We start from the raw sequence: 15,243 nt of genomic DNA on the forward strand, positions 1-15,243 counted from the left end.
GTTGGGATAACCAAGTTACTCTTATTAAATTTAGAGATCACAAAATATTTTAAAGATTTTAATTTTATTATTTGAAAAATTAAAGAATAAATGTAAAAAAATAAAAAATTTGGTGAAAATAATTAAAGAATGTATAGTTACCTATATAAGAAATAAACCCTAGAGGAAAAAATAAGAGAAAAATTAAAAACCCTCATTGCTACTTCTAGAATGATTCTATTTCTTTGACTAATATACATAGTTAGTTTAATGAACTTAGACTAATTTTTTAAAACTCTTTTGAGCCTAAAGAAAAAAAATTTCTTCTAATGTAAAAATATATTATATTTTTAGGCGACAACGAGGATTATGTGAAATGCATGTAAACATATTATTTTTATTAAATATTGTCAATGAATTCCTTTCTCTCTTTTTCTTGACTATTATATATATATATATATTGATTTACTACAATTTGTTAATAGAGTTAAATTAATAAAAACTCTTTGCTTTATCATATTCCTTTGTTTTTAGAGATATTAATTAATTATTTTACTCTTAATCTCTTAACTAAATTTTTATGTTTTTTTAAAAGAAATTAATTTTTATCTATTAATTTTGACTTAGAAATTCATTATATAATTAAACTTTGTATTCTAATGTATTATTTTATATGTTTTAAAATACTAAATGTAACGATTAAGTACAACAAGTATAAATAATATGCAACACACATTAAAAAATACTAGTAAATATAAATATATAAGTTTGTCATTATTTGTTTTCTATTAAAATATCATCCAAATAAATTAAATGGTGAATAATATTCAAGATAAAAATTGGTTTTCTAACTTCAAATTTCAAATTTCTTATTTTATCTATATTTATTAATCTTAGGACCATATTTACATATCACAAATATAAATGGTAAAATCATAAATTTATAATAATGACATTTTTCTAAACAAATAAAAATAATTCTATTTTCTTTAATCTTTTTTGTTTTGCTTGCAATCCAAATATACAGTAAAAAATAAATAAGGAAGATAAACGATAGAGTATTCCACTGTTATTTTATCATGGAGAAGTTGGACATATTAATTTTATTAGAACAATATTTATATTACATATGCATACATGGTAAAATTGTAACTTTGCAATAATATCATTTTCTTTCCTCCATGATTTGAGTCTTTCCAACAAATGAAAATAATCCTTCCTTCTATTTTTCTTCCATTCAACTTGGAAGCAATGTTCAGTTTGTCCAAAAATTATCTTTTTATACAATTTATCCTTAAACTTGTAGTAGAAGAAAAAAATGCCCTTTTTTCTAAAAAAAATTGCAATATTTTATGTTTGGTTTAAAAGTAATTAAACAAAATATTTGATTTAAAAATTATAGAATTAGAAAAATATTTGATTAGGTTAAAAAAATGCTTATTATTTTTAATTAGATTTGATTTTCATCAAATATTTTATTTTTTGGGTAAAAAATTGAGATTTTGTTCTTTTAGTGGAAATTTCAGGGTAAATTATATAGAAAGTTACTTCAACTGAATAGTTTTAAATATATATATTTTTAATAATTGCACGAGGTATCTGGCCTATGTTCCTTTTAATGATCTACAAACCTAATTAATTCTCGCTCACTTCGGAAGTAAAGGGGTTGATCCGGGAGAATTTACATTGTAGAGGATCGAACTCATTACTTAAGCCATGGTAATCAACCCCGAAAACACTCTTTGCCGCTGAGCTACCCCATTCGGGTTAAGTTGTTATAAATAATTAGATACAGAATAATTAGCAGTTGTACATCAAAGCGCTAAAAACAAACATTTCTTCAATAAAAGCAACTAATCTAGCCATACAGTGAGCTAAAACAAACATTTATTAGCGTTCCTAGGAACACATATAACTGAAAGAGAAAAACTGAATTGAAATAATCGCATACTCTTAATTTTGTTCCCTTGTTCTCTTTAATTCTTCATGGACCATAATACCTCAACTCTTGAACTAAAGCATTGAAATCAGAGTAAGAAGATCCACCATCTTCAACAGCTTGTCTCGCCATCTCTCCAAGCTTCCTTGCTCTGCTTCTCATTTCCTCTGCTTCTTCACCTTCCATAACTCTACTAATTGCCTTCTCTATAGCTTCACTTTTAACATAATCCCCATGCAACCAATCCCATTCCTTGGCACCAACACCAATCCCAATTTTCAGAACCTCAGTCACTAATTTCTCATTATAGAATTGCTCAGCTCCCACAGGCCATGTTACCATTGGCTTCCCTGCACTCACACCCTCAAGAGTTGAATTCCATCCACAGTGAGTCACAAATCCTCCTACTGCATCATGTTCAAGAATCAACACTTGTGGTGCCCACCCTCTTATGATAAGTCCTTTCCCTTCCATTTTCTTCTCAAAACCTTCAGGCAACCATTCTTCTTCATGTCCTTCACTATTTTTGTTTCTCCGAACTACCCAAATGAACTTCTGTCCAGCAGTTTCCAGAGCTATTGCAATTTCTTTGAGTTGAGAGTCGGTGAAATTAGTTATACTTCCAAAACGTATGTAAATAACAGAATTCGGTTTCTTGGAATTTAGCCATTTCAAACACTCCTGTTCATCAATTGAAGCTTCTTTTCCTCTTTGTGCTTTATCTTCCATTCCTCTATTGCATATCGAGACTGGGCCTATATGCCATGCCTTTCTGCCCAAAACATTCGAGTAGTGATCAGCATAAGCTTGCTCGAGCTCGTAGAAACTGTTTACAACTACTCCAAAGCTCTTCAACTCTGACTCATTAGATTCTTTAACAATCTTAGTAAAATCATTTTGAACTTCTTCTCTAAAAATAATGGGGAATTGTTTTCTTGTTATCTTTATTTCTCCTGGAAGATCTGGAATGACAAAGGACGCCGAATCTGTCGAAACTTTCTTGTGTGGCTGATAGAGCCTAATAGATTCCCCGGCGCATAAAGAAAAGAAACTAGTTCCCTGAAACACTAATCTCGGAATTCCAAATTTTGCAGCAGCATCAGTAGCCCAAGGAAAGAACATATCAGCAACAAGACAATTAGGATTGCATTCTTGAAGGAGCTTTTCGAGAGGTTCTTGAAGCTTACCTATGGCTAAACAAAATTTATTCATCATTTCCGTACCATTCTCAACCAATGAAAGCACAAAATCTATGTTCTCACATCCTTCTGGTAATCCAACTTCCACTGAAGGGAATTTGAGGATTTGAATATTGATGACAAAACCCAAATCTTTTGTTCGTTGGATTGTTTTGGAGATGAGAGGTTCATTTGAAGGAGTAGTGATTATTGTTGTTTTGTGGCCTCGAAAAGCAAATAGCTTTGCCATATCTACTGTTGGTATCGTGTGGCCATGAGCCATGAAGGGGAAGAAAAAAATGTGTAGTTGATTCTGATCCATGCTACCCATATGGATATTCTAATAAGAGCACGAGATTTGAATCTTTTACAGGAAAAATAGAATGATGAAAGTTGAAGAACTGCTTTATTTTTCAATGCTTATAAGAAAATATATTGTAGGGAAAATACTTGGATTCAATCTTCTTGAGTTTGATAGTTTAATTCACCGGATGAGGAGAAGTTTGTAATGGATTATATTTCAACGATGAAGACTCTTCCCAGGAAACTACCTTTTTCTTTCCGATCCATAATAATTTTGTTCAGATCTCGGTAGGCACTTGAAGGAAAAGTATTATCAACTGAGATTTTTTTCATCCATAAAGATAAAATGTTCGGACATTTTACTGAAGAAATTTAAATCTTATTCAGATCAACCTATTGATAAAACTATATCTTATATAAAGAGTGTGACTTTAGGTAAAATTGGAGTTATTCCACTTAAAACATTAAAGATTCTAGATCTGAGCCAAAAAATAATATCTTTGCAAAAACAGAGAAAAGCTTTTTATATCAACTCTCTTTAAAGCACCTAGTTTATAGAATGTTTGGTGCACTAGATCGCTCTTTATTTAACTATCTTTGATGCTTAATTTTGAATTTATTCTTTTTTTTTTAAATGAATTCCTTCCTCATTGTTCTAAATTTAACCCATTATATCTATGTGAGATTCAAACAATTAATACGGTAATGGATAGTTTAATTTAATTTTTTTTCTTTAAATTTTTTTTTTTTGGCTCATTGACATTTCTTTTTAAATTTTTCCCCTTTTTTCAGTCATTATGTGTTAGCTAAATGAAAAATATGTTACCTTCGTTTTTGCAATTAATGATGTTGAAGGTAACAACGAGGACCACAAAATATTCATGTGAAAAGCAAGATAACATATTGAATGAAAGCAAAATTGAATTATGTGTTAGCTAAATTTAACCCATTGATTAGGTTCGATTCAAATCAAAATTCTCTAGTGCAAATCAATAAATTTTCAATTAGAAAAAAAAAAAAGAATTATATGTACAATAAAATCGAATTATAACAATTGATCCAATTTTTTGATCTTGATTTATTTTTGAATTAAGTTAATTTAGTTTTTAGAATTTTTTAAAAACTGAATTAAAATGAAAATTCGATTTTTTTTCCTATTACAATAGAAATAAATCGAATTCATCAATGATTTAATCAATTTTACTGATTATTGTCGACCATCAAAATGTGCCTCACTGCCCAGTGCGGAGCACAATCCATCAAACGCTCACTTTTTTAGATAGGGGTGAAAGTGAAAGGGGTGCACTTATTTCGAATTGGAAGAGAGGAAATTATAACTTGGGTACTGTATATGTTAGATTTTAATTAAAAAATATCAGTTAGACTTTCTTCTTCTTGTTTCAATGGCTTTTCTGGTTGTTGTTTCAACAGTACGCATGAACTTTTCGTTCTTCTTTTTCTCTCTGTATTTGATTTTGTTTTCTGATATTCACTTTAACTCGATATGGATTAAATCGGTGAAAACTCTTATCAAGAAGATTCGAACGGATAACTTCTCACACTTCATATTAATTAGAAAACAAATTAGACTTGGCTTAACCAACTCAAACTTGGAGTTAAGATTAAATAAACAATAATAGAGTTCAATCCAAATTTATGTACAATATTCTTAAAAATTAGCTTTTTATATAATTTTTCAACCGCATTACATGAATAAACATGCTGATTTTTTTTTAAAAAATCAAATAATAATTTCTTTATTTTTAATTGATGAAAATTATTTAAAAAGTTTAAAAATTAGTAAAGAAAAAGAATTATTTAAAAGGACAAAATAATATAAAACAAAATTGAATTATACCATCTCTTTGATTTAAAAATAGAATAAAGGTGAATTTCACTCTTGAATTCATTGAGTGGGATCAAAGAAGTCAGATTTAACCTTTTAGACTAATTTAACCCCCTGAATTTATTCAAAGTGATTAAAAAGATCACAATTTAATATAATATTAGAATCCTTGTATACACATATATTAGAACTATAATTGGAATATTGCTATATAATTTATTAAAATAATTAAGTAAATGTGAAATAGAGGAAAATGATACGTAACGTATACCTTGATTGATGATTTTAATTTAATGTATTAATTTGAACATTTTAAATTTACCTTTATTACTGGATTATTACATATGAAATCTATGGATTTTTCATGTTGAATAGATTAAAGTTATACTACATATTTTATAAATTTATTGTATCAAAAGATATGGTGCTTTTATAAATTTTAAATTTCTATCTAGAAGTGTTGGAAAAGTTTGATCTGGTTTTTTTTTGTAAAATTGAATCCAAAAATTTGTGAATATCAAAATAAAATCATGAGTTTAATTGGCCTAAAAGATCAAACTTAACATTTTTAATCATGTTAAATAAGTTCACGGGGTAAATTAGTCTAAGAAGTCAAATTTGATATTTTTGATCCGCTATACAAATTTGTGGCCAAATTAACCTTTATTCTGTTTAAAAATAATTAAATAAAATATTTAATTTAAAAATTCTAGAATTAAAAAATATTAGATTATATTAAATATTCGACGTATTTTTTGTTTAGCTATTTTCAATTATATTTAATTTAAACCAAATATTCATTATTTTTTTCCCAAAAATTCAGTCTGTAATTCCTTTGGTGTACACTGGAACGTCCATTGTATGAAAAATTGATTGTGAGTCAGATTACGTACCACTTCCAAATTTATGACAACTTGGGCCTTCTTCCAAATTTTTTATATTATTAAACTACCCCTCACTTTGTAATTTATCATTCAAGAAGCAATTGACTTTCTATTAATAAATTTTATTTACAATTTCCTCCCTCTCATTGTTTCCTCCCAACCAAACAACTGAGTGAAAAATATATAAACACCCACACCCAACTTACACCTCTTTTGACCCCCTATTATTTCCAATTTCCAAACAAGTTGGAAATAACTATTTTATGAAATAAGAACTTCAAAAGACTAGTTCAAACCTCCACTCATTTAAAACCGATTCCCAAACCACTTTTTATTAAATCGAAATCATTCGTTCAATGGACCCGCCATTCCTAATCACACACAGACATGTCAATTGCAAAGAGACAACTCTGTTTTATAGTCAACAGAAGACCACTAATTCCAAAATTGATTTGGACTTCGACCCCTTTTGCTTTGCCTATATGGAATTGGAGACTCCATTTGCACAATTTATACTTTTGATTGCTAGTTTCTGTCATTTGATAGATGACCAATTGTTTTAAATAAATTGATGTAGAATACATTATATTTATAAATAAATTTTATTGAAAAATTATTTGCCAATAAATTTTTATATTTGGATCCACTGTATAATTTATTTCTAATTATTTTGTTTTGTTAGTCTAGTTTGAATTCATTAATTTTAGTAGTTTTTACACTCTTTTTATATTTATAATTTATTTAAAAATTCTATTAGTTTTAATAGAATTTTATTTAAGTATAACTAATTACATATAGAGGTTCATTTTGGTGCTTTTTCTTTTTTATTTTTTTAGACGAAATTAGAATTGATAATTTCATTAAAAGGAAACGGTGTATAAAAATAGAATACAGATCAACATGTTTGCATATTTTTATATAAAAAATCTAATAATAAATCACTTATAAAAAGTATAAAAAGCACAATATTAATTTCAAGTATCTTATTGAGTTGACAAGGATAATACATATGTTATATGCGATTGCTTGCTTTAGTTGGTGGTAATTTATGCTTATTGTTCGACTCCATAATCTTTCTATAAGTCCAATTTGATCACTTTCAAATTTTCTCCTTTTTAATTTTGATAGTTAGAAAAATAATAAGGAAAAAAACTAAACAAGTAATTATAAATCATGCAAGAAAAATGTTGCAAAAATTTAATTGATACTCCAACATTCCTATTCTTTATAAAGAAATAAAAATGTAGCGAATAATTGAATAGGATAATAATACAAAGTAGTGCTAAATGGCTCAAGTTGAGCCTGATTCAATTAGAATCTCTATAGATAGAATATCCACAATGCCCTTAACAATGTTTAAAGATCTTTCGAGAACTTCTCTGTGGGTGGAGAATTAAATTGGTGAAATAGGCAGCCAGGAAGAGGAGAAAAAGATAGTGACTAATAGACCGCCATTAATGGCGGCGCCGTTACTTCAGGGACTTGGAAACGATGATCTTGTTGTCATTGTTATTGTCGGAACAGTAACAATACTTCTTCTTCTCTCTTTCCCATTTCACACTACTTCTTCTCTTCCTCCTCTTTTCTTCTTTGTTTCGCTACCATGGGTTCCCTATCCATCAGCACAACCCAGTTCACTACCGCCACCACCCTCGTTTTGCCAGTCACCATTATAAAGATACTCTCACCAAATCAATCCTCTTTTTTGAGGGTTAGAGGTCAGGCAAGCTTCCTTCAAACCAGAGGATGACTTGGAGTTGAAACTCTAGTCTTTCAAATGGCTCAGCCATGCATGTATATACATTAACTTGAAATCTCTCTTTTTTATGTTTCTTTTCCTTTTTCTTTTTGGGTATAGTTGATTTGGGTTTGGAAATGAAAATGCAAGTGGATTTGGTAGGAAGGTACTATAATGTAGGGACAATGTGAAGTTTGGTTTCCCAATGACTTTCACTACTATAATGTTTTCATGTAGTGTGATTGAATTTGGTGGGCTTATGAAAGGAGGGTTGCAGAACGCTAAAGAAGTCATTCATTGGGTTACTGATTACCTTCTCAAAGCTACTGCACATCCATACACTATTTACACTCAGGTTTGCATTCTTAAATTTTGGATTTTTAGAGAATGGAGTTTTATGCTCTGTTTTTGTTTCGTGAATAGGCTAAAGAAGTATCTTTCTTTTATCTTTTTAATGTTATGGATTTTTGTTGCAGGTTGGTCTGGAAAACTTAGAGAGACATTGTAGAGGAAAATATTCTCATCTCATCATTTCATACGTACAGGTACATAGGTACTTATTAACTCCCTAACTACTTTGACTTTATCTCTAACTCTAACAAAGTGATAAAGATAAATATGTTACAATGATAATTATCATCTAAAACAAACTAATTCTAATATCATCACATGGTAAAATCGTTCTGGCTAACACTTCCCCTCAATTTTAGTATGGATATCGAACATGCACAATTTTCTACATGCAGAATGATGACTTCTTCCATTAATTGCTTTGGTTAACACGTCTTCAAGTTGGTCTTCTGACTTAATGAATACAAATTGGACCAATCTTTGATCAATCTTCTCTCTAATAAAGTATCTATCAATTTCTATGTGCTTGTTCTATCATGCTAAACTGGATTTTTTGCAATTTAGATTGTAGCTCGATTATCACACATTAAGTCCATCGGTTTAGTTGAATCGAACCCCAAATCTTTCATGATTTCTTTTGTCCAAATCAGTTCACACAGTCCTTGGCATACTGACTTGAATTCTGCTTCTGCACTTGATCTTGCAATAACTTTTTGTTTCTTACTTTTTTCAAGATACTAAGTTTCTACCAATCATAGTAAGATGCCTTGAGGTAGAACGCCTAGTATCTCTATCTCCTACCCAATCTGCATCAGTAAAACATGAAATATCCAAGTTTCCATTATCTTTAAATAAAATCCCCTTTGTTGGAGATCCTTTCAAATACCTCAAAATTTGAAACACAGCCTCCATATACTTTTCAAGTGGTTCATGCATATATTGGCTGACCTTACTAACTGCAAAAGTAATATCAAGCCTAGTGTGTGTTAAGTAAATCAATCTCCCTACTAGCCTTTGATCTCGCCCCACATCATCATATCTCTCATTTGATCCACCTTCAAAATGGCTATTTACTTCCACTGGTGTTTCGGCTGGCTTACAGTCTAGCATACCTATTTCAATTAATATATCTAACACATGTTTCCGTTGACATAGAAAATTCCCTTTTTCGATCTAGCCACTTTAATTCCTAGAAAATATTTCAAATTTCCTAAGTCTTTCATATCAAAAGTTTTCCCTAGGAATTGTTGTAGCTTTCTAATTTCTTCAACATCACCTCCTGTTACTATCATGTCATCAACATAAATAAGTAATACAATAATCTTTCCATCTCTCCATTTTAAAAACATAGTATGATCATGATTACTTTGTTTATAACCAACAGACTTCATTTCACCGCTAAATTTTTCAAACCATGCCCTAGGAGATTGTTTCATGCCATAAAGAGATTTCTTAAGCCTAAAAACTTTGCCTTCTTGGTTAAGTTTTTCATTTACACCAAGTCGATAAGCCATATAAACTTCCTCCTCTAATTCTCCATTCTCCATTCAGGAAAGCATTCTTAACATCAAACTGTTTCAAAATCCAATCCTTATGAACAGCAACAGAGATTAGAATTCTTACAGTGTTGAGTTTTGCTACAAACTCTTAGTAGCAAAACTTTATGAGTGAAACCTTTAGTAACTAGCCTTACCTTAAAGTGATCAATACTTCCATTAGGCTTTAACTTCATTGTATATACCCATTTGATCATGTGATGTCGTTTTGTGGTCAGAAAAATTGTGACCGACTTGCGACCAATACAATTGGTCGCAAGAGTGTTGGTCACAAATCAGTCGCAAATCGATCACAAATCGATCGTAGAACGAAAACTAAATTTGGCGCTGAACTGCAACGCGCAATTTTGCGACAGGCTTTTAAACGGTCGCAAATCCGTCGCAGAATCTGTCGCAATGGGGTCGTAAAATGAAAACCAAACTAGTGGAAATTACTAGCTCTAGAATTAGCGACGGATATTATATCGGTCGCAAATCCGTTGCAAAATGTGTCGTCGTTTGGTTGCAAATCCGTCGGTGGATATTCAACCTCCCAATCATCGCAATTGGTCGCAATATCATCGCAATATTGCAACTGATATGCGTCGAACGCAAAAATCGATCGCAAAAGCACGTTTTTTTTTTTTGTAGTGATTCATATTGACAACCTATAAAACTATATATATATATATATAATTTTAATTGCTTTTCACTATAAAAAATTTATTGTCTTTGTTTGTTGCTTTTGACTATAAAAAATTATTATATCAAGTTTTTGCTAATTTGAAATTATTGAGTTTGTAACTATGTCTTCTTCTTGCGCTAAATATACTATTAACTTCTTCATTTACAATTAATAGAATAAATTTTATTATTTATATATATATATATATATAAGCATGTGAATATGAATATATGTAGGAAAATTTTTTCAATCACGTATCATTGTTATTATATCCTTAGGTTTTCATTAATATATAAAAAATTAATATAAAATAATATTACATAAAAAAAATAGGAATATATATATATTACATATTATATATTATTATTAAATATTATAAAGTATATATTGGATCATCATATTATCCTATTTAGAAATATTCAATTTGAATTTTTAATTTTAATATATATTTATTTTTTTTATATTGAATTCATAATATAATTTTTATTTAGTAATTTCATTGTATTAGAAATTCATAATATTAGTGAATAAAAATTGCATTCGAAATTCAAATATATATTTTAATAATTATTCACTTGGATATTCTTATTATATTAATTAAAGAGTTTCTATTTGTATTTAAAATAGGAATTTTAATGTATAATAATAGTGATATATATAAAAGTAGGAATATGAAAGGGAAACACTGGGATAACCAAGTAACTCTTATTAAATTTAGAGATGACAAAATAGTTTTAAAGATTTTAATGTAATTATTTGAAAAAAATTAAAAAATAAATGATAAAAAATAAAAATTTGGTGAAAATAATTAAAGAATGTATTGTTACCTATATAAGAAATAAACCCTAGAGAAAAAATAAGAGAAAAATTAAAAACTCTCGTTGCTACCTCTACAATGAGTTTATTTATTTAGATTAATATAAATAGTTAGTTTAATAAACTCAAACTAATTTTTTTAGACTTTTTTGAGCCTAAGAAAATAATATTTCTTTTAATATAAACATATATTATATTTTTTGGCGACAATGAGGATTATGTGAAATGTATGTAAACATATAATTTTTATTAATTACTGTAAATGAATTCCTTTTTCTCTTTTTGTTGACTATTATATATATTGATTTATTACAATTTATTAATAGAGATAAAAACTTTTCGCTTTATCATACTCGTTTGTTTTTAGAGATATTAAGCAATTATTTTACTTTTAATCTCTTAACCAATTTTTATGTTTTTTTAGAAGAAATTAATTTTTATCTATTAATTTTGACTTAGAAATGCATTATATAATTAAACATTGTGTTCTAATGCATTTATTTTATATGTTCTAAAATATTAAATGTAATGAGTAAGTACACCAACTATGATAAATACTAAATGGAGAAGTTGGAATTATTAATTTTATTAGAATAATATTTATATTACATATGCATAAATGGTAAAATTGTAACTTTGCAATAATATCATTTTCTTTCCTCCATGATTTCAGTCTTTCCAACAAATAAAAATAATCCTTCCTTTATTTTCCTTCCATTCCAAACACAAGGTGGAAAATAAGGAGGGAAAATGAATAGTACAATCCTCCATTGTTTTCCTTCCTTTCCTTCCCAAATATAACATAAGTGAAAAATTTTAGAGTTTTGAACTTATTAAAAATACAACGCTGGATTTATGCATTCTTTTATACTAGTATTTATGAACGTGCATTACACGTATTATATAATTTGATTTATAATATTTTATTATTTTATCAAGAATGGTGTTCATTATTATTCTAATTCCTAGTAAAAAATCAATTGAACGCAATAATTAACAAAATATAAATAAAATTGCAAAAAGTTAATAGTTAAATGAAATATTTACTAAAGTTTGATGATATACAATATATATATAATTTCTAATTAAGATATGATAAAAATATCTACAATAAAATTGTAATTCCTAGTATGACAACTTGTATAATAGGATTATAATTCCTAACATGACAAAACTTTACGAATAAGACATTAATTTAAAATTTTAATTTCTATAATAGAATTATAATTCTAACATATGATAAGACTTCCATTATCGGATATTAATTTAAAAATTTAATTTCTACAACAGAATTATAATTTTTAATTAAAATATAACGAAACTTCCATAATAGGGCATTAGTTTAAAACTGAAGGAATAAAATTCATTTTATTCATTGAACTTGGAAGTAATGTACAATTTGTCCAAAATTATCTTTTTGTACAATTTACCCTTAAACTTGCTGTAGAAGAAAAAAATTGCCTTTTTTATAAAAATTATTTAAAAAGTTCAAAATTAGGAAAACAAATTATTTAAAAAATATATACAATTGCTATCAAAAAGTACAGTATTTAATTTTTTCGAGTAATAAAATATTATATGTTTGGTTTAAAAGTAATTAAACAAAATATTTGATTTAAAAAATTATAGAATTAGAAAAATATTTATTAGGTTGAAAAATGCTTATTATTTTTAATTATATTTGATTTTCATCAAATATTTTATTTTTTAGGTAAAAAATTGGGATTTTGTGGAAGTTCCAGTTCCAGGATAAATTATACAGAAAGTTACTTCAACTAAATAGTTTTAAATAAATTTTTTTTAATACTCGCAGGGTGTATTCAGGCCCGTATTCGTTTTAACGATCCACAAATCCGACTAATCTTCACTCAATTCGGAGGCAAAAGAGTTGGCTCAGGGGAGTTTACATTGCGGAGGATAGAACCCATTACTTAAGCAATGACAATCAACCTCGCAAATGCTCTTTGAAACTGAGCTACCCTATTCGGGTTAAATACTTTTAAATAATTAAATACAGAATAATTAACAGTTGTAAATCAAAGCGCTAAAACAAACATTTCTTCAATAAAAGCAACTAATCTAGCCATACAGTGAGCTAAAACAAACATTTATTGGCGTTCCTACGCACATATGTAACTGAAAGAGAAGAACTGAATTGAAATAGTCGCATAATCTTAATTTTGTTCCCTTGTTCTCTTTAATTCTTCATGGACCATAATACCTCAACTCTTGAACTAAAGCATTGAAATCAGAGTAAGAAGATCCACCTTCTTCAACAACTTGTCTCGCCATCTCTCCAAGCCTCCTTGCTCTGCTTCTCATTTCCTCTGCTTCTTCACCTTCCATAACTCTACTAATTGCCTTCTCTATAGCTTCACTTTTAACATAATCCCCATGGAACCCAACCCATTCCTTAGCGCCAACACCAATCCCAATTCTCAGAACCTCAGTCATTAATTTCTCATTATAGAATTGCTCAGCTCCCACAGGCCATGTTACCATTGCCTTCCCTGCACTCACACCCTCAAGTGTTGAATTCCATCCACAATGAGTCACAAATCCTCCAACTGCTTCATGTTCAAGAATCAACACTTGTGGTGCCCACCCTCTTATGATAAGTCCTTTCCCTTCCATTTTCTTCTCAAAACCTTCAGGCAACCATTCTTCTTCATTTTCTTCACTATTCTTGTTTCTCCGAACTACCCAAATGAACTTTTGTCCAGCAGCTTCCAGAGCTATTGCAATTTCCTTAAGTTGAGAGTCGGTGAAATTAGTTACACTTCCAAAACATAAGTAAATAACAGAATTCGGTTTCTTGGAATTTAGCCATTTCAAACACTCATGTTCATCAATCGAAGCTTCTTTTCCTCTTTGTGTTTTATCTTCCATTCCTCTATTGCATATCGAGACTGGGCCTATATGCCATGCCTTTCTGCCCAAAACATTCCTGTAGTGATCAGCATAAGCTTGCTCGAGCTCGTAGAAACTGTTTACAACTACTCCAAAGCTCTTCAACTCTGACTCTTTAGATTCTTTAACAATCTTAGTAAAATCATTTTGAACTTCTTCTCTAACGAAACTGGGGAGTTGTTTTCTTGTTATCTTTATTTCTCCTGGAAGACCTGGAATGACAAAGGACTCCGAATCTGTGGAAACTTTCTTGTGTGGCTGATATAGCCTAATAGATTCTCCGGCGCACAAAGAAAAGAAACTAGTGCCATGAAACACTAATCTCGGAATTCCAAATTTTGCAGCAGCATCAGTAGTCCAAGGAAAGAACATATCAGCAACAAGACAATTAGGATTGCATTCTTGAAGGAGCTTTTCAAGAGGTTCTTGAAGCTTACCTGTGGCTAACCAAAATTTAATTATCATTTCCATACCATTCTCAACCAATGAAAGAACAAAATCTATGTTATCACATCCTTCTGGTAATCCAACTTCCACTGAAGGAAATTTGAGGATTTGAATATTGATATCAAAACCCATATCTTTTGTTCGTTGGATTGTTTTGGAGATGAGAGGTTCATTTGAAGGAGTAGTGATTATTGTTGCTTTATGGCCTCGAAAAGCAAATAGCTTTGCCATATCTACTGTTGGTATCATGTGGCCATGAGCCATGAAGGGGAAGAAAAAAATGTGTAGTTGATTCTGATCCATACTACCCATATGGATATTCTAATAAGAGCACGAGATTTGAATCTTTTACAGGAAAAATAGAATGATGAAAGTTGAAGAACTGCTTTATTTTTCAATGCTTATAAGAAAATATGTTGTAGGGAAAATACTTGGATTCAATCTTCTTGAGTTTGATAGTTTAATTAACCGGATGAGGAGAAGTTTATAATGGATAATATTTCAACGATGAAGACTCTTCCCAGGAAACTACCTTTTTCTTTCCTATCCATACTTATTAGAATAATTTTGTTCAGATCTCGGTAGGCCCTTGAAGGAAAAGTATTCTCAGCGGAGATTTTCTCCATCCATAA

At 29.2% G+C, this 15,243-nt stretch overlaps 2 protein-coding genes across 2 annotated transcripts; both read right to left on the minus strand.

The window, feature by feature from the left end:
- Nucleotides 1-1,679: 1,679 nt before the first annotated feature.
- On the minus strand, nucleotides 1,680-3,432 carry LOC105646275 (scopoletin glucosyltransferase). The gene has a single exon (XM_089722207.1). The coding sequence runs from the start codon at nucleotides 3,425-3,427 to the stop codon at nucleotides 1,964-1,966; it is 1,464 nt and encodes a 487-aa protein (XP_089578333.1). The 5' UTR covers nucleotides 3,428-3,432; the 3' UTR covers nucleotides 1,680-1,963.
- Nucleotides 3,433-13,205: 9,773 nt separating this feature from the next.
- On the minus strand, nucleotides 13,206-15,243 carry LOC105646276 (scopoletin glucosyltransferase). Its single transcript, XM_089723394.1, has one exon. It carries the CDS (start codon nucleotides 14,921-14,923, stop codon nucleotides 13,460-13,462), a length of 1,464 nt encoding a protein of 487 aa, XP_089579520.1. The 5' UTR covers nucleotides 14,924-15,243; the 3' UTR covers nucleotides 13,206-13,459.

The sequence above is a fragment of the Jatropha curcas genome, chromosome 6 (genome assembly GCF_041381405.1).
Source record: "Jatropha curcas cultivar XTBG-Jc1 chromosome 6, XTBG_Jcur_1.0, whole genome shotgun sequence".
In the NCBI taxonomy this organism is placed as follows: domain Eukaryota; kingdom Viridiplantae; phylum Streptophyta; class Magnoliopsida; order Malpighiales; family Euphorbiaceae; genus Jatropha; species Jatropha curcas.

Bases quoted from the DNA above. Each gene is read 5' to 3' on its own strand.
- LOC105646275 (XM_089722207.1), bottom strand. From the start codon at position 3,427: ATGGGTAGCATGGATCAGAATCAACTACACATTTTTTTCTTCCCCTTC.
- LOC105646276 (XM_089723394.1), bottom strand. From the start codon at position 14,923: ATGGGTAGTATGGATCAGAATCAACTACACATTTTTTTCTTCCCCTTC.